Source organism: Bombus affinis, chromosome 4 (assembly GCF_024516045.1).
Source record: "Bombus affinis isolate iyBomAffi1 chromosome 4, iyBomAffi1.2, whole genome shotgun sequence".
Classification (NCBI taxonomy): domain Eukaryota; kingdom Metazoa; phylum Arthropoda; class Insecta; order Hymenoptera; family Apidae; genus Bombus; species Bombus affinis.
In genome coordinates, this window is record NC_066347.1 from 16,844,498 (window position 1) to 16,862,763 (window position 18,266).

The 18,266-nt window shown below is 38.3% G+C and overlaps 3 protein-coding genes across 6 annotated transcripts in view; 2 read left to right on the top strand and 1 right to left on the bottom strand.

Annotated features, from left to right (window-relative positions):
• The window catches only part of LOC126915506 (tyrosine-protein kinase CSK), a 27,271-nt gene extending 23,970 nt beyond the window's left edge, over positions 1-3,301 (top strand). For all 3 annotated transcript variants that reach the window (XM_050720224.1, XM_050720225.1, XM_050720226.1), the window contains one exon: positions 60-3,301. In XM_050720224.1, coding sequence (XP_050576181.1) covers positions 60-155 — 96 coding nt within the window. In that variant the 3' untranslated portion in view covers positions 156-3,301. The remainder of the gene's footprint in view (positions 1-59) is intronic.
• Positions 2,413-11,270, bottom strand: LOC126915395 (uncharacterized). The gene is made up of 4 exons (XM_050720018.1): positions 11,071-11,270; positions 7,391-8,301; positions 4,727-6,587; positions 2,413-4,308 (listed from the first exon to the last, which is right to left on the bottom strand). Exons 1-4 carry the CDS (start codon positions 11,237-11,239, stop codon positions 3,302-3,304), a joined length of 3,948 nt encoding a protein of 1,315 aa, XP_050575975.1. The 5' UTR covers positions 11,240-11,270; the 3' UTR covers positions 2,413-3,301.
• A 2,093-nt stretch (positions 11,271-13,363) lies between these two features.
• On the top strand, positions 13,364-18,023 carry LOC126915512 (uncharacterized). Of its 2 annotated transcripts, XM_050720248.1 has the most exons (3): positions 13,364-14,563; positions 16,133-16,654; positions 16,726-18,023. In XM_050720248.1, exons 1-2 carry the CDS (start codon positions 13,959-13,961, stop codon positions 16,617-16,619), a joined length of 1,092 nt encoding a protein of 363 aa, XP_050576205.1. In that variant the 5' UTR covers positions 13,364-13,958; the 3' UTR covers positions 16,620-16,654; positions 16,726-18,023. The 2 variants fall into 2 exon arrangements, with proteins under 2 accessions (XP_050576205.1, XP_050576204.1); XM_050720247.1 differs by having other exon boundaries at positions 16,133-18,023.
• The last annotated feature ends 243 nt before the right edge of the window (positions 18,024-18,266 follow it).

The window sequence follows — 18,266 nt, forward strand, 5'->3', positions numbered from 1 at the left end:
TGATATATATATGTAAAAATTATGTTATACGTTGTTACGAAGTAAATATTCTTTACCAGGCATGGGACTTACAACCTGAAAACCGACCTACTTTTTACGATATAAAATTAGTGCTGGGTCAACTGAAAGCTGAGTACACCAAAGGTGTGAATTAAAGAAAAGAAAAAAGAAAAAGAAGAAATGCTACTTATTATTCCTAGATTAAAGTAGAAAAGACACAAACGAAGGAATTAGAATTTTCGAGATTTTTTTTTAAGTCAGGGTCAAAGGTAGTGGCTCTAAATACTTTTGTTACAAAAAGCAATTTTCTATTGTACATTTTTTATTGTACAAAAGTAGAATCTGCGTTGCTTGTATTTATTGTTACATTATTATTATCGCTATTATTATTATTTTTATTTTTAAAGATATTTTTTTGGTTTTCATATTCTTTTACGAAAATACTTTCCATATAAATTAATATACATCAATCGTGCCTTTGGCCAAGTTGTAATTCTTGAACGAAAGAAGTACAACTTGTACATCCGAAATTCAGGTAACACTTGAAAGGATATTCACAATACAATTCTTTTCCTTTTTCAATTACTTTTCTTTTTAGTTCTTTCCTTTCATTGTCGTGTTTTTTTGAGGTCGAGTATGGCAGTCTTTATAAAGCTGCTTAATCTCGCGGTTTTTCGAGCAATTTTCGTCATTGTCATGACTCGAGAAATATTTCAAGGTGTAAGAAGCGCCTTACATTGAACTGAATTTAAAGAAAATGAAACGTAATTATTCATGATAAATACTTATTACAAAGTAATCTTTTGGACTTAACTTGTATAAGGATGGATATATTGGAATTTTTTCACTTACGTGTAACGGTAGAACAGAAAAAAGGTAACTAGACTTTTATCGTCGATGATTTGTCAGAGAGATGTTTGTATCGTATTATAGTGATTGTAGATTACAAGTACTTGTTAGTCGTATACGTTTTTTTTAATCAAAGATTTGTCATAGGAAGTATTAATTTTTAACTAAATTATTGCAAACTATTATACATGATTATTTAAGTTGCCCGTGAGATATTTGACTATATATTAGTGATGTAAATGTATTTGTAAATACTTTTGTACATATCTGGTTATCAGAATGGGAAAAATAAGAAGAATTAATATTTCCAATACACAGATTGATATTGGTTAGAAGATTTAACAAGAATTGTCTATATGTTTTTGTTTTTAGTTTTTAAGATGGTTACTTTACATAACTATTCGAATGTCCATATTTCAATTGCACTACCTAACGAAATGGTATAGAAAAAAAAAAGAAGGATCGGATAATTACATATTTAAAGTTATTAAACCGTAGGCGTTTCGTGTTATTCTATCTTCCTTCTGTAATATAGGAACCACCACTTATTTAATACTTTCTCCAATGGTTATAACGGACTAATGATATTTATTCGTAGAGGATAGGTAGTTTCAAGCGAAATAGAAAAAGATATGACAAATGTTGAAGAGATAGTTTCTTGGTTCGCTATGAAAACTGGAAGATTGGTATACAAAGTATGTTACTTGATATCAGGTTTTGGATCTAATTTACATAATTTCTATCAGAATCATATACGCAGAGACTTATTATCCGAAATCAAAGCCAATGTACTCAGTTCCTCGCATTTTTTCATTACTTGCAATAGTATCCGAAAGAAGGACCGTCATGACTGAACCGAGCTTTGTAAGAACGATAATAATCTTTAACGATAGACCGAATCTGTTTCGCGAAAGTGCGTATCTAGTTTGAGTCGTAGAATAGTCGTAATAAACATGTAGCGTATTTATAAGCGTACCAGTCCGTTTATAACTTCGATAGCATGTAATATAATGTATATGGCTCTAATCCAGTACCTAACGTTTTTTCGATGATACTACATTTGTCGACCTCTATTTGCGACTATGAAGACATTCATGGATGCATATTTCACATCCAACGTAATCCATATCGAATGTCACCCCTTGCTTTGGTATTTCTCACGTTTCTACGTCGAATATCGAAACCCTACATTTTGTTATATCTTTTTTAAGCCGCATCGTATTTACAGTGTGGTGTGACAAACATCATAATTATCCTGTTACTTCATAATTATCCTGTGTAATTTAACATATAAGCGAGATTTTGTTACAGATCAGCATTAAGCTTTTATGAGTGCGACCAGTGTGTTAGATTCGTTTATTTTTTACTTATGATAAGTTTGTTAGTTTGTAAGAAATTTAATATATATATACATATTGAATAACAAATTATACGATATTCATGATTCGGATGAGTTCGCTAAAGTTTGTCCAAAATTTATTGATTATTCAAAGTTACATCCTTGACTCTGGATAAACTAACAAGCGAAGTATTCTTTTTTTCTAAAGCTATCAAATGCTTCGATTTTTCTTTTTTTTTTTTTTTTTATTTTTTTAAGACAAAATGTAAGTTCACGTGTTTCTATATTTATGTCTTTAAGACGAGAAACGAAGAACAGAATCAGCGTTATATTGGGATTTGGATACGGTGTGGGGTTTCTCTTTCTTCAATGATCTTGATCAACCAATTGATCTTGGACAGACTATAGTTTACAATGCACGGATGTATTTGAATCTGAAATGTCTGAAGAACTGAATGCCTTTGCGTTGACGTGGATGACTGTGACAATGCACGTGCATGGCAGTGCACGTGAAATGAATTTACATTAAGAAAGTTTTCATTCTGGCCTCCAAAAAAATTCGACCCGTATGATTTTGAGGGTGTAGAAGAGCGTTTGACCTGTATGGCCGCGTTGTTACAAAGTATACATTACCGATTCTAAAGATTCTCAGTAGACAGTTGACCACAGTTATAAACTGTGGTTCATCGATCAGAGATAACAGCCGTTAAACGAAGCAAATTAGCGATTAATAAAACGAAAGAAGGTGTACTGTATTCGCTCACCGGTTACAATTATTTCCAACTACGAGACAAACGTGTATATTCGCCTATTCACAATGTTTTTCTTTTTCTCTTTAAGAGGATCATTTATATATTGTGTGTACACTGATACGTAAAGCTTATCGATACGATTGGGTCTTCCAAAGATACCAAACGATTAGAGAGCATTTGTACGATGTTCCGGAGAAGTACAACTTTCAAAGAAGGGAGATGCTAGTTGGAAGAAAATTTCATTTCGCACAAAAGTAAATCTATACGATATTCGTTTGTTCTTATGTCATTATTTCTCCATTTAATCTCCAACGTTATACTTTACTGCCAAACGCTAATAAAATCGTGATATTCATTCAAACTATATCTCTTCATTTACTACCATCCCATTGAGAGAATCGTTAATTACCTGATGCTTCTCTGTCGAGCAACGATCAATGGAAAGAGCGGAGCAATCAGTTACAGCGTCGCAATTATTACGTTTACTATTCTGCTGCGTTATTACGTTCTCAGATGCGTTATTCATCGTTACAAATGCATTAGCGTGTTTGCCGTTGCTTAACGTCTCCACATCCTCGGGTATTCCAGGCAAAGCTAAAAATCTTTGTCTAGCTTTTGGTCGATGTTGGATTTGCGAACCTGTCTGAGACGCAACTATTTTATTTCCCTTCAATCTTTTGAAGATCGTGAAAGGACGCAGATACTCGTGTCTCGAGTTTCCCGAATTTTTCAGTCGACTTCTTATCAGTATGTTTCTGCGTGTATGATATGGTCGTTTGAAACCGTTTCTCGATAATTCTCGAGATTGACCGCTAACAGAACCGCCAATCAGCAGATAATCGTTCTTTTCTCTGTCCACGATTATCGAATGTCTCGTTTCGTGCACGTTAATACACTGTTCGCCAACGGAAACACGATTTCCGCCGGAAACATCGTGCTCACCACCGTTGTAAGCGCTCGTATTCGGCGGAAGTGCAATCCGATTGTTTTTCTGCGATTTTAGCCTTTTATTCTTTGCGTCGTCTCGATTCGAATTTAAATTATCTTCGTCGTGAGAATCGTTGAACGATTTGTCGAGATGGAAATTGGAGAGGACGCCTTGGAAATTCGCTATATTGCCGAGCAACGAGTTCAAGAAAACAAACCGACTTTCCATCATGGAATATATCACGGAGACAATGCCATTTTCCATTTTCGAACTGCAATGATAAGAGCTACTTCTATCGCAAACGATCCTCGAGCAGTTTGACTCAATCTCTTTTCGACGAAGTAGATTTTCCGAGATCTCGGCTGTTGTTGTTCCTGCTGCGTTTGAATATGTATGCTTCAGCGGTGGAAAACGTCTCAGCCCATTTGTCATTTTCTCGCCTACGGATCATATTGGTCGCTTGTATTTCTACCGAAGTGTACCCAATACCAAAACTGTACTATCCGAATTAAATAAAAAGCGTTGCTTTTTTATAACTTCCTATCGTTCTCCGATCGATTCAATGATATTCACCGAGTGTTCTCTCCTTTTTAATTAAAATACCCCATCTGATAATTTTTTCATTTTGCAAGATACGTCGAGTTATTTGAAGTTGCTCGTGTTTCGTATTTTTTAAAAGATATACATTGTACAGTCTGTTGCGAGGTAACGAGAAAATATTTTAAATTGAATAAAGAAAAACAAAGGCAGCATAAACAGGCAATAAAATATTTCTTGGCTGTTTTCAGATAGTAGATGGGATAATTTATCTAAGGTATCAAGGTGTTATAATATTACCATAATTACGTATTTACTCACCATTCATTCGACCACTCTTTGGGAACATCTTTTCCGCGAGCGTATTCTTTTCAATGTCATCGTTGGTTTCGCTGCTCGTAGGAATCATCGATACTAATTCGCGTTGTTCGTCGTTGCGTGTCACAGAAGAATGTTCTTTCTTCGAAAGAAGACATCTATCATCCTCGTCATTCTCATTTTCTTTGTCAACACTTTTCGAGGAATCACGTTCTATCTGTCTTTCATTCGCATTCTTCCACCCCCAGAAATCTACAAATTGCTTATTGTATTTAACACGAGTCATCATGGAGACGATCTGTATATTTTTCTTTTTTCTATCTTTTTTCTGCGATTCGGAATCGATCTCGTTTTTATTCGAAACGCGTTCAAGTTCCTTTCGCTGTTTATTTGGGCTCACTGGCTTCGCTATAACGGTGTAGTTTAACGTTTTATACAAATCGGAAGACGACTTTCGCGACGGTTGCCTGTTTGCAACCGTCTGATTTACGGTTTCTTGGTGTATCGGTGCATTCTCGACGATTGGTTCCTCTTTTAACGCTCTGTCATCTTCTTTTTCGTCATCTGCTGTTTCTTTGGACGAAGACGTAACACCCAGCGATTCGATGTTGTCAGGCTTTCGAACGATTTCTTTCTCAGTTACCAGGACGTAATCCTTAGCTTTTGCTTTTACTTTCGCATCTGATTCCCAGACTACCGTCTCCTTTTTTGGTTCTACGCCAGCTGTCGTCGTAGAACGCTTCTGATCGCTTTCGCCCTTCTCCGCCGGTTCTTCCTTAATGTCTTTGTAATCAGAATCTATCATTCTTTCTATACTTTCGGTCTCTTGCTTTATTGGAAAGCCTGCGTCAACGGAAGCTTCTATCCCTTCAGAGTTTTCTTCGATATCTGTCTTTCTCAAAGTACCGGTTTCTATCCCGACGCCCACCTTCTCTCCAACATCCGTATCACTTTCACGCTCCTTCTTAATACTCGCTTTTCCACCATCGAACGTCTTACTTTTCGTATCCTCGTCGTCATCGTCAATCGTAATTATCTCAAACTCTTTACCGTCGACGCCAATCTCCTTGATACGAAACTCTATCACAGAATCTTCTTCCTCGTCTCTCGACTCACGCCCTTCTCCTTTTACTCCTTCTCCTTCGTTCTTCTGCTTCATTTTCTCGACAATACGCGATGCAAGTTTGAACAAGGGCACGCCTTCCGAACAGCACGCGCTACTTACGATCACGTTTCCATGCCGATCGATTCTTAAGCCAAGTTTTTTTTTACCCTCATCGAGACTCTCTTGCGAGGAACTTTCTTCGCAGCTGCAAGTGTCCTCGCTGGATTTTGATTCCACTCCCTTTTCCTTCGAACGAGCAACGCAATCTTCGCCCGTTTCCGCGTCTCTGTACGTGGTCGTTCCATTCTCAGACGTAGCAACGGCCTTATCTTCTTCCTTCCACTGGACAGTTCTCTGTCCAGGCTCGTGAGGTTTCAACGCGAGCCTCCTCGGGTTTCGTGCAAACGGATCTGGCGAGTCTGACATTCTTGCCTGCACGTAAGGCTCGAACAGTCCCGCCTGGGCGAAGCCAAACGCGCACGTAGATTCAGAAAACTGTCGGATAATTCTGGAAGTGAGAGTCGGACCGGGTACCGAGATGTCTCTTCTCCTGTCGAACTCCGTCTCCACTTGGCGAATTTTCGCCTGAACGTTGTTCAGACGGCACTCGGCGATCACCTTCTGAGAATGGTAGGGCGAGAAGTTGACGTTCACCCTCTCGTCGCATTCTTTTTGCCGCAAAGCTGATAACAGTTGACGCAGCTCGGCGTTCGTCTTCATCGACAGCACGGTCGGATCTATGGGGCCGCTGGTCTCTACCTGGGAACACAGACAATGGCGAATGATATTCCTCGTGAGCCTGTGAGCGAACGTGTTTTCATAATATTCACGTTCTGTTGGAAAATTACCAGCGATGTGTGGGTAGACAGAGGGTGGATTAACCGACGTGGAAGACGGAGCAGCGTCGGGTTAATTTTGGCTTTCGTGAGAGCGAGGTTCGAAGAAGGAATCGAAGCAACGGAGAAACGTCTTCTCAGATTTACCGAATTTCTTTTCAGGTTTATCGAATAAGAGAGCTTCGATCGAACTTGTGCATTTTCGATGAAACCCCGAATTTACTTTCTTACGACTGCGAGATGATTTGGAATTATTTCTACACGACTAACACGACTTTCGATTCTTGGGACAATTTTAATTAACCTCCAGCGATTTGCTTCGCGATCTCGTTCGAGCGACCTCGCGCTTTATACTTTACACGACCGTGTCGTTGAATCGACCATCGATGGTTTTAACGTTGAACGTGACTTTGACCTTTGCGTGCTTCTAAATCATTTAAATCTGAGCGAGTTAGGTCTATACGATTTGAATTCTCCCGATACATTCGTGAAATAAGGTCGTTGCAATGAACTGGATATATCCTTGCAAAATTTAATCACCAAGGAATCGTTAAACACTAGACAGATGTGATATGACAAGAAAGTAGAAGAAGAAATTGGGACAAACGAGTTTGCAAACAAACGAATGGACTTGCGATCTCACTTATTATCCCGAGAAAGTTAAGAAAGATTAATAAAAAATTCAGAAGGAAGGACAGCATTGAAGTACGAGACGAAGATGCTCACCTCGAATCCAAATCCTTGACACTCTGTCACCTTCTTATTAATCAAATTCTCCACTTGCGCCTTCAAGACGTTCACCTTGAGTTGCAGCAACGTAAGCAGCGGAATAATATTCACCGGAGGATTGGTAGTCATGTGAAGGTTGATGAGCGCGTTCGCATGCTGCGCGTTTCTGCACTCGGCCAGCAGCTGCTCCTTGTTCAGCGTCTCCAGGCACTTGATCGCCTTATCCATCGTGTCCTCCGTGCTACCGGTTATATTCGATCCAGGTATTTTTCTCAAAATTAACCTAGTAGCAGCGCAAGAAATAATTCCTGGCAGCGAGAGAAATTGCGACGCCAACGCCTGCAAACTTATGGAAGCTGGACAATCTCGTTTCGAGCAAATAGTATCGCCGTTCGTAGCCGTGCAACGATGCTCCTCTTGTTCGTGAACGTCGCAGCAACATCCTATAGCATATTCCTTGCCATCCAAGCCGCGTTGCTTCCTCTGACAGCACGAGAAACAACCGCGAGAACCGTCTTTGCCTCGAGTTTGAACTCCGAATGGCTCCAACACCGGCATAGGCACCGGATAAGGATAGAACGAGGGTGGACAGTGGATGGACGCGAAGGGATTCACATTTGTCGACTGTCCTGTGCTGTGCTGCGCTACGCCTTCGTTTAAATTGCTTGCACCGGTTTGTCGATGACAACCACCTGGCAGGATAAATATCGGCGCTGCGCTGCTAACGCAGCTACGAATCTGGTCGAGGATGTTTTGAGGCAGGCTACCGTAGTTGGGTTGCGTTTGCACAAGGACTGGTTGAAACGACGACGGGTACGTGTTTCTTGGAGGTTGCAGATTTGGCTGGTACTGATGATTCGCCAGGAATACGTCCGCTTGATGGAGTTGGTAGAACGGCTTGAAGGAATCTGTATTGATAATTTGTCCAGTTAACGGACGAACGGTGTCCTTTTGCATCGTTTAGTACAAAAGAATCGTACGGTTGAGCGCTAGAATTCCACAGTTCACGGATAAATATTCCTTTCTTTCGTTATTATACGGGGTGTCCTATCTAACTTGGTAATCTTAAATATCTCACTTATGATCGACGAGAGGGAAAAATATCAGGGGAGGAAGTTAATAATTTGATTTCGGAGTTTAAATACGATGGTAAGCGCGAAATTATTCTCAAAGATCATATTTTTCGATGTTTACAGGATCATCGACGTTCTTCCTAGATAGGATTATTCGCGTAGTTTTATCATCGCTGCGTTAGAGATTCGGAAATTCGGATCAGAATTAAGCGCAGTAATTAATTTATCGTATAACCTAGCACTATCGCGTAAATCCTTCTATATGTCGTAGACGGTTTTATGGCAACCTCACCGTTTGCAAAAAATGTTTACCTTTGTAATACTGAGAGATGCTCACGTGCTTTTGATAATACAATTGTAGGTATAGGAACACGTGATGTTTAAACATACGGTTAACACACGTTACATAGGAAATATTTTTGTTTGTCAGGAGAGGACTGATTTAACTTAACACGAATTTAAACAAGTGCTCTCTTTGTATTACAGATATATACATATATATATATCTTAAAATTTGTGCTTTGAAATATTCTTATCTCGCGGATAAACCGAAAGAATTGCTTGTAAGAATCTGTTTTTAAAAACAGGCTATCGGTGAAATAAAGCTTAATACTCGCGGTACTTCGCAGTTTGAACGTTTCAATGACTTCGTTAAGGTCGTTGGCTGTGCTAAAGAAGATTGAAATTATCGCGGGAAGCACGAAGAGACACTTTTTGTCTGTGAAAATATCGAGAATGTCTACATCGTCGCAGCAATGGGAATATTCGCTCACGGTGGATTGAAAATCGTGCCGCGATCCTAAAGATGTTTGGTATAAAAATGTGGATCGGAACTGCGAAACGAAATTCCTTTATAGGACTTTATTTTAGGAACAATCGATTCTGAAATGAGCTGTATCGTAATTTTCGCGGTAGAATTCTATTAAGGTAAAATCGACCATGCTCGATAAACTCTCGGCTCGTTTTTTATTTAACGTGAAATTTCGCCTGCAATTTTTACTGCATATTCAATTTTCAACTCACATTATATATAGAAGGTAATTTAGTCGTTCAAAATAGAAGAACGAAAATATAATGCGAATAATAATTTAGCTTTATGCGTTAGGACTCGATCGATATAACATTAATCTTGAACGCGCAACATTTTTCCAAAGGTTATTCATACTTTTTTAAAATCTGCAATTTTTTTACGCTCACAGCGCAACCTAATACGAGGATCACAGGCGAGAAATGTGACAAGTACATCTTTGCTTATTTTTTTTTTTTTAATTTCGGATCACTCGGTGGCAAAAAAGAGTATTTTGATATAAGATAGTGGAAGAAGGAAATAACGCGATAAATTCGACGATATAAGCTTTCGACGATAGCCGATAAATTCAGAAGGTTTTTCAGGAAACGAGTAATACTATGTTAATTTCATTTGATACAAAATGATATTAACGATATTTTTTAAACGAGCACGGGCGACGAAAACACGTTAAAATCAAAGGCAAAAGCAGTCGGTGCGTGGAGTTGATTGAGAATATGTGAAATTCTTGTACAAAGGAAACGCGGCTAAGTATTTCCCGGTGACTTGTGACCATCGTATGGAATATTTCGTGCAACCACAGGAAACGAAATTTTTCTATTTGAATTCTCCGAGGAGCTCGATTTTGAAAAATCGTCAAGCTTGACCAACAATAAGAACTACCCGTAAGAGAGGATGTACCTACTTTGAAAATATTGGAAATCTCCGAAAAAGAAATAAAAAATAATTGAATAAAACGACAGGAATAATAGAGGAAAGTTGACGAATTTTATTGAAAAATATAGAAATCAGGAAGAGATTGGAAACGCGAGTCTAGTTATTTTTACGACGAAGCGCAATCTTTTTCTCCTTTCTTCTCTTTTATTTTACATTTTCAATTTACTTTTCTGCCAAATATCGTTCCATGTTTCCCACAATCGTCACAACCACACGCACTTCGGCCTACATCCGAAACCTATCATACTTATCGAAGTATCTGAAATCCTCACGAATTAGAAAAACAAGTACGCGATAAACTGGTTACCTAAAAAGCTCTTCTTTTAAACGACTACAGCCGTTACATTAGAAATTTGTAACGTTTATCGAGATATCATCGGAAATCTCCCAACTTTCATGATAAAAGAAACTCACCAAATGAACGTTTTATCTTAAGTAGCTACATCGTTGTACATATTGGAAATTTATAATATTTATCAAAACTACATCGTCCAAAATTCTTCCAAATGATAAAAAACGAAATTAACGAACTCGTTACAAAAAAAAAACCCCTTGAAAAAGCTTAAATGACCACCGTACCAACTTTGTGTCCACGATCAACGCGTTAAATACTACGAAACCACTGCCACCGAATTGCAACGAAAAACCTTCATTAGGTTCTCAAAGCGTTTCATTAAACCGAATCCGTTCGACCGTGATCCTCGATCCGAGAAGCAATATTTACCAGTGAAATCCCAACTCTGTCGATAATCGATACACGCACTATATATATATATATACATATACATACGTTTACATGTACATACACGTACATACGATAGTACGAACTGTTAATAAGTCTTGCAACACTAGCGAAATACCTTGCGGATTGGTTGTATAAGCAACGGAAGGAGTGGTTTGCATTTGTTGGGTGACCGTTTGCGGTTGTTGGTACGTTATCGGGAAATTCTGGCTCGTCTGTTGTATCGGTAGGTTCTGGTTTGGCATAATCGACGACACAAACGGCAGATGCTGAGGTAAATTAATCATGAAGAGGCAGGTTAAGTCCTTTGAATTCGGTCTTTTTCAGAGATTTTTCGCTGTGTTGTTTACGATGGTTCAACGGAAATGGTTGGTTTTGCTGTTGGATGGCGAGTTTCGTTGCGGTCCTGTCACATGGAATTTTGAATTACGGCAGCCTGAAGGGATTGTCGGATTTGGTATTGGTTTACGGGTGACGTTTGCACCGTTGGTAGATTCCACTTTGTCGTGGCATGAAGTTGTAGCGATAACGATTGATATCATTCTTCGACTTGTTGCGAGTCGTTCGAACTGTTTTCGCGCGAATAATCTATTTGTCATTTACGTTACGTTCCCAGTACGATGGATTTAAGTAGATTTACTTGTTTTCGTACGAATATTTAGAGGAGCGGCACCTTTCGATTGGAAAAGTGATCCTCGAAAGATGTTATCAGACATCGGAATATGCATGTGCTTCGTTTAAACAAAAATTACATCTTTATAAGATGTAAGATTTCTACGAATAACTGTAGGAAAAAGTATTTTATAAGATTGGCTAGGAATTTGCGTAATAATCGTTGCATCGTACGTAATAACTTTCATACTCTGTTACTACACGACAAGTGGCATAAAATTTTACGAACATGAAGTTAAGGAACTTCGGCTTTCTCGTTTGGATTCTAATTTGTGGGCAAGCGTATTACACGTTTACTTCGCGAATTGAGCTCTGAACCGAAAAATTGTATCCAAATTACTTTAACTTTGAAACTGAGCTTGTTAAACTTTCCACGCTTTTTACATTTCCAGAAGAAATACGAAGATTAAACTCGGTTTTACCGAAGATGTAATCCTTTCATTAAAATATCGAGAAATTTTTAATAAATACGTAAGAGTCTGTTGCGCGCTTTCGAAAATTCGCAACTGCAACTCCTCCCATCGAAATGGCAAAGATAGAAAGCAGATGAGAAATGAAAAAATTTCAGAATTTCCTGGTGCTCAAGCTTTTTATAGCTTCCGCGTCAAGGTAAGCGAGCTTTTCTATTTCGATCGGATTATCAAACGAATCCGCTCAAATTTTACAATGATATCAAGTATCCGCGAGAATCGAGTATCAACGAATCGTGGGAAAGTTCAAATTATTTCATCTGGTATTAAAATGAGCCAGCGAGTAAAACTTTTAAAGAACAAAGGACGAACTCCGTTTAGTTCGGGATTTATCAAAGTAATCGCGTTAGAATTAAAATCACTTGTTGGAGCTTTCTCGCAGCATCGTTACGATGCAGGGACCCTGTGAAATTCAACGAATCACCGTCTAAAAGATTTCCTTATTATCATAATTGCCCTATTCCTGTCACTCGTTATCTAATTTTCTATCTTGGCTCGCAAACAGCCGATATCGATCTCGTCGAATTAATTCGAACGACGAATCGATTCAGCATGTTCTCTGCCGTTTAAATTTTTCTATCATCGAATCGAGCAACTAGCTTCAAAATTCAGACGATGAAGTGGCACGTGTACGTCATTTTATACTTGTCGTTTCTTATTAATTTCACGTTATATATTTTTCCAAATTAACGTCTCACGTATCTCTTGCGATTTACCGCAGCAATTCACTTTTTTCCTATACATAAAGTCAACAAGTACATAAATTATTACTACCGGAGAATTGTATAAAATCCGCGATATAAACTATGATGCCTCTCCTCGAGACGCAAGATTAGTATGCAAACGAAAGACAAAAGAGGAAAACATATTATCACCTCGTTCAAAACAGCGAAATTGACCTTCGTATCTTCTCTGCATGTTTACTTGACAGGAAGAATATTAATTATTTGCTATCTATTAACGTCGCGTTTATATCCTCCTTGAAACCAAGCGAAAAAACTGCCAAGCTTAAACGTCTTTTTAGACGCTTCGTTTTATAATTTACCAGCAATTACACAACGCGTAAGACAGTCTTGTTTTTTAACAGTAGATACAAACGAGAGATAACGCGCTAGAATTACTGTACGTTCATTCTCGCGTCGAACGAATTGATGAACACGACACGTTCGAGCTATTGAAAATGCGCGCGAAGTAGCTAAATCGGTCTTCGTTCGTTGCCGAGCATCATGGAGTACGTGACGTCATTGGAAGATAAGAGTTTCATTATCTCGGTTGCGCGTTGCGAGGGGAATCGGTACGCGTAACAATTTCCTACGATACTTTCAGAGTTCCACCGGCTGGCTACTTGCGGCCGACTCGTTGCCACGCGTGCATCGATCTTACCGAATGTTGAATGCCGATATCAACAACGCCTTATCTGTCTCTTATTTGTCACGCATTTCGTATCCATAGGCTGCGAGATAGCCGGGAATCTTTGATTGTTCGTCGTCGATCGTAGTTATCGTTGTTGTTCGCGTGACAATCGTTCTTAGAATAACAATCTCATCGAACCTATCCAGAAGTGTTGTTTTCAGTTATTATATCAGAATCAGAATTGTGAAAACTGAGTCATTCAAATCGAACTATATAGTGCATCCGCCACGATATTCCTACAATTATTCGCTACACGTGCTTCGATTCTACAAGATTCCTACGTTATTGGCGACGTACGAGGAAAGTTATCGTACGTGTAAGTTGTTCGATAAGTATAGAGGAAAGACGGCGGCCATTATCGTGGATTAAAAACGTAGGCGGCCAGTTTGAACTTTAATTGCTCAGCTTGTTAATAATCGCTGTAAAAACTGGTGACGATATCGTTTGGAGCATGAAGTCCCACGAGGTTTGGGAGCGAAGCTTCGCCTTCATCGAAAAGAAATTGCTGCCGGAAATGGTGCACGATCGTTGCTTCTGCGAGCCGAATTCCAGGGAATTCGTCGAGTTCGACTCGGCAACGATTCGTCTCGACGAGCTGAGTCGAAGCAGCGAGATTTATCGCGTGACGATCGTGGTCAGGTTCTCCGGCGAGCCACGCAGCTTCCCGCTGTTACTGAAACTGCTTCCCGAGGAAGAGGCAGAGCACAAGAGTCCGACAGCGTTCAACGCTTACCAAAACGAAGAAATGTTCTACTCGAAGATGACGCTCAAGTATGGAACCGATTTGGTTCCAAAGTGTTACCTGTCGGATTTAGGTCGTTACGGAAGACCGGTGATCGTTCTCGAGGATTTGGAGGAAGCTGGTTACACGCAGGTGGACGGTGAATTGGACGAGGAACACTTGAAATTGTGCGTGCAAGTTCTGGCCAAGTTTCACGCCAGAGGGTTGAGATTGAGAGCGACAGAACCGCAGGTCTTCAGGGAATTCGAGGCGAAATTGCTTGAAATTTCTCTCACCGAAGAGACTATGTTGCATTACGAGAAGAGATCGACTAGGTAATTTCTTGATCCTTTCTTGGTAATAAGATGCGACGATGATTACTAGACCGCGGATTTTATCAATTAATGAGAGATTTTAAGATGAAAAAATATGTGGGACACGATAGACAGGAATAATTGATATAATAAATAATAAAATGATAAATGATAAAATATTCACGATAAAGTATCTACGTTCTATTTCTTGAATCGTGTTTCGAAAAATATAAAATTACGAAAAAATCCGCAAGATAATAATTATGACGAACCGTGTTAAAGATCGTAAGACAAAGGTTTCGTTTGACAGAATTTCGGATACATGTGCTGATAGAAATGTACTTACGATACGATAACGAAGATAACAATGGTCTGTGTATGAATGCTAGGAAAAGGCTTGGTTCTCAGAACGCATTGATTACGATTTCGTGTTGTGTCGATTACTCGAGTCGAAGATTAGGATCCACGTAACTTTGTGAAAGTAGCGAGTACGTGTTTCTCAAAATCATACGATCTACCGTTTTCTCTTAATGATGTAAGGTAGTTAGAAAACGTAAATAGTAGGACGAGGAGAAACACTAAAAGAAAAGGGGGGAATATGTAACACGGAATTTTCTTAATTCTGGCTAAGCATTGGTAATTGTAGTTAACAATTGTAATTATGGATTGAACAAGTAGCATTCCATTTTCTTTTACCGAATGTACTATAATCGAATAAAATTAGTGTTGCGACTATGGATCGCGTATGAATTCTGTGGCGGGATTTAACAAACTCTTGATTGATACTCTCGATGATGCCATTTAAGCGTACTATAGGTATAATGATTATTTCTTTAAATAATAGATTAAAAATAATGTGGAAACTAATTTTTTTCAAAGTACCAGTACACATTTGTTAATAGGAAGGGGTCAAGTATAAGAAAATTTAATCAATGACCGGATGGATATAAAAATAACACCGAACTTTGGAGTATAGCTTTCAACTTAAATTTCCCTTGGACGAATTTTCGTTCGTGATACTGATAAAAGGGTTGATAAATCTAACTGATGGAAGAATTGTATCGTATCGAACGTGCGATAGTTTCGTCGTTGGGAGATACAGAGTAGGTATCTGACCGGTAATATTGACGTTATCGATGTTACTGGCAATAAAATAGCAACTTCGTTATAGGCGCAATAATCGGTACACAATTGAAGCGGACAGAATGCAAAATTGATCGAGTTTCCAGTATCAAGAGATTGACGCGAATCAATTAATTGCCAGTTTGTTAGAAAATCTGTGCGTGGCTATGTCCTCGCCGTTCCACGTTGGAACATATTATTATAATAGATTCGTCGATAATGGTTTTCACGCCTAATCACGCGCAGCCACATTTCTCGAAATTTTCGTTTCTTTCGTCCAACATGAGAAAAAATCGAATAGCAACAAGATGAATCTTAACAAAGTTCATTCTTCGCAGAAAATATTTTTTTGTTTTATTTTGATTATTATATCAATAATATTTATTAATAATATGTATAATTAATTATTATATATATATGTATATCAATGTATCAAAATATTACACGCTACGCGTACGATGATTTCAGAATGCTGGATATTCTCGAGACGATGCCGAACTCTGGGTTCGTAGAGAGGATAAAACATAGATTAAACAAGAGACCAATGGAAATAGTGAAAGCCATCGCGACAGGGGTGAACGACGTCTCTACAATATGCCACGGCCATTTTTCACACGATAATCTACTGTTCAAATACCAGAACGGGAAACCGATCGACGCGAAGATGATCGACTGGCAAACAATGAGATATTGTTCGCCGGCTGTCGATCTCGGGCCCATTCTACTGTATAACGTGACACATGAAAATGGGCCGTCGGAGGTGCAGAAAATTTTGACGCTGTACATCGACACCGTCAGATCTGAATATCCAGAGGTAGACAGTGAACGTTTGAGAGAAGATGTCGTCGACAAGTTCCTCTTTGCTTGCGTCGTACTGTCAATTTTAGACCACATTACCGACGACGAACTTACTCGAGTTTTGTTGTTGCTAGAACAGTTGGACAATTTCGATTAAACGCAGAAATAATTTCGCTGATCCACCAGCCACAGGTTTTGTAAAAATCACGTTTCTCTTACGTATTATTAGGCTGTTGATATTTATAGAAATCAAAATGTTTCAGCAACAATAAGGTAACATCGGTAGAGGATGAAACTATAGCACGTTTGGAAAACTACTTGATTTTTGCTTGCTCATTGTTGGTTTAATCAGGTTACTGAAAAGTGCAGCTGCCTTCTTATTACGTTATACGAGCATTGGGAACCAACGTTTCCCATCGAAACGAGTGCCTTTCACTGATTAATCATTAAGACATCGGAACACGTCGTTTTAGCCTATTTTGTTGTGTACATAAATATGTTATCAAGTGTTCTAACTAGGCTATATGCAATATTGCGTAAAAGTCTTACATCATCTAGGTTACTGGTTTTATGGTGGCAACTAAATATACTTGTAGGAAAATTTCCACGCGATTTTATATAAAATCAAACCTTTAGATATCTTCTTCGTGGTGCTGTTCGTTTGTGATTTCTTCCGATTCGAAAATTTCTTTCTTCTTGATTATCTGTATGGATCGTTTAAAATGTGCTAGAAGAGGAAGCAATTTAGATACGTGATCAGTTTTGTAACGATATTAAATAGAATCAACGGAATTATAACAGGTAAATAAGTGCGTTTAAAAATGATTCGAGATAACAAACGAAGATCCGATAAAATACCAATTATCTGAAATTGATTGATACTTTCTGTGACGACTGCTATTTATTGGATATAATGTTTCCTATATGGCCGAAGACAGTTATACGAACGAATAGATCGAGTTTAGTAGAAGAAATCGCTTGTGGCTGGAGGTTTAATGTCTTTCTATCTTTAGCGCGCCATATTTTTTGCCTCCTTTTGATAGATCTTCTTTTTTGATAAAAGACGTTTTGTAACAAACGAATATTTTAGTTACAAATGCGGCTAATAAAACTAATTGTTCTTTTCAGTCCAATATATCGATGAATTTAAGATTGTACGGCTTGTTACCGATAATTTGCAAGGAATGAGATTGTATGCTTGCAATTTTAGACTCAGAGATAATGACGATATTTCTAATATATTATCAGTATGAATTACGCAGAAAATAATATCTTTAAGACTCCTGAGTCATTGGTCCGGGTAATAATAATTCGTAGATAGCGACTGTTCTGAATTTGTAAAATCATTAACTTCCGCCTTTGATCTCATAATTTATCACAGTTTAATATGCATAATCGCAGTAAAATTCAATTCACGGTGTAAGACTTTACGGATTTATCATTTACATATCGACTTTATCGTTCCTCTGATTGAGTCGCTTCTTTTGTTGTTTTCTTTTTCTTGTTTTTTTTTTTTGTATTTTATAAAGATAATAAATCAGCCATTGATTTGAAAAGTAAATTATCTCTTTTGTTACCGATTTTTACGATAATCGTAACAATGTAAAAAGACTATTGACGCGATGCTTCGTCAATTCCCTACTGTCCTTTTTCCCTCCTAAAAAGCAAGCATTTTATCGAAAACAGTGGAAATTCTGTCGCAACGATAGCACGCGACAGTTACACGCCAAACTTTTCATATTTTACCGAAGATTTAATATTTTCGAAATTATTATTTATATTTGCGATATCTCCTCTTTTCGCA

Coding starts and splice junctions, on each gene's coding strand:
- LOC126915512 (XM_050720247.1), top strand. CDS start 13,959: ATGAAGTCCCACGAGGTTTGGGAGCGAAGCTTCGCCTTCATCGAAAAG. Junction 14,564..16,132: donor TACGAGAAGAGATCGACTAG/GTAATTTCTTGA, acceptor CGATGATTTCAG/AATGCTGGATATTCTCGAGA.
- LOC126915395 (XM_050720018.1), bottom strand. CDS start 11,239: ATGATTAATTTACCTCAGCATCTGCCGTTTGTGTCGTCGATTATGCCA. Junction 8,302..11,070: donor TTATACAACCAATCCGCAAG/GTATTTCGCTAG, acceptor TTATCAATACAG/ATTCCTTCAAGCCGTTCTAC. Junction 4,309..4,726: donor AAAGAGTGGTCGAATGAATG/GTGAGTAAATAC, acceptor TATGATCCGTAG/GCGAGAAAATGACAAATGGG.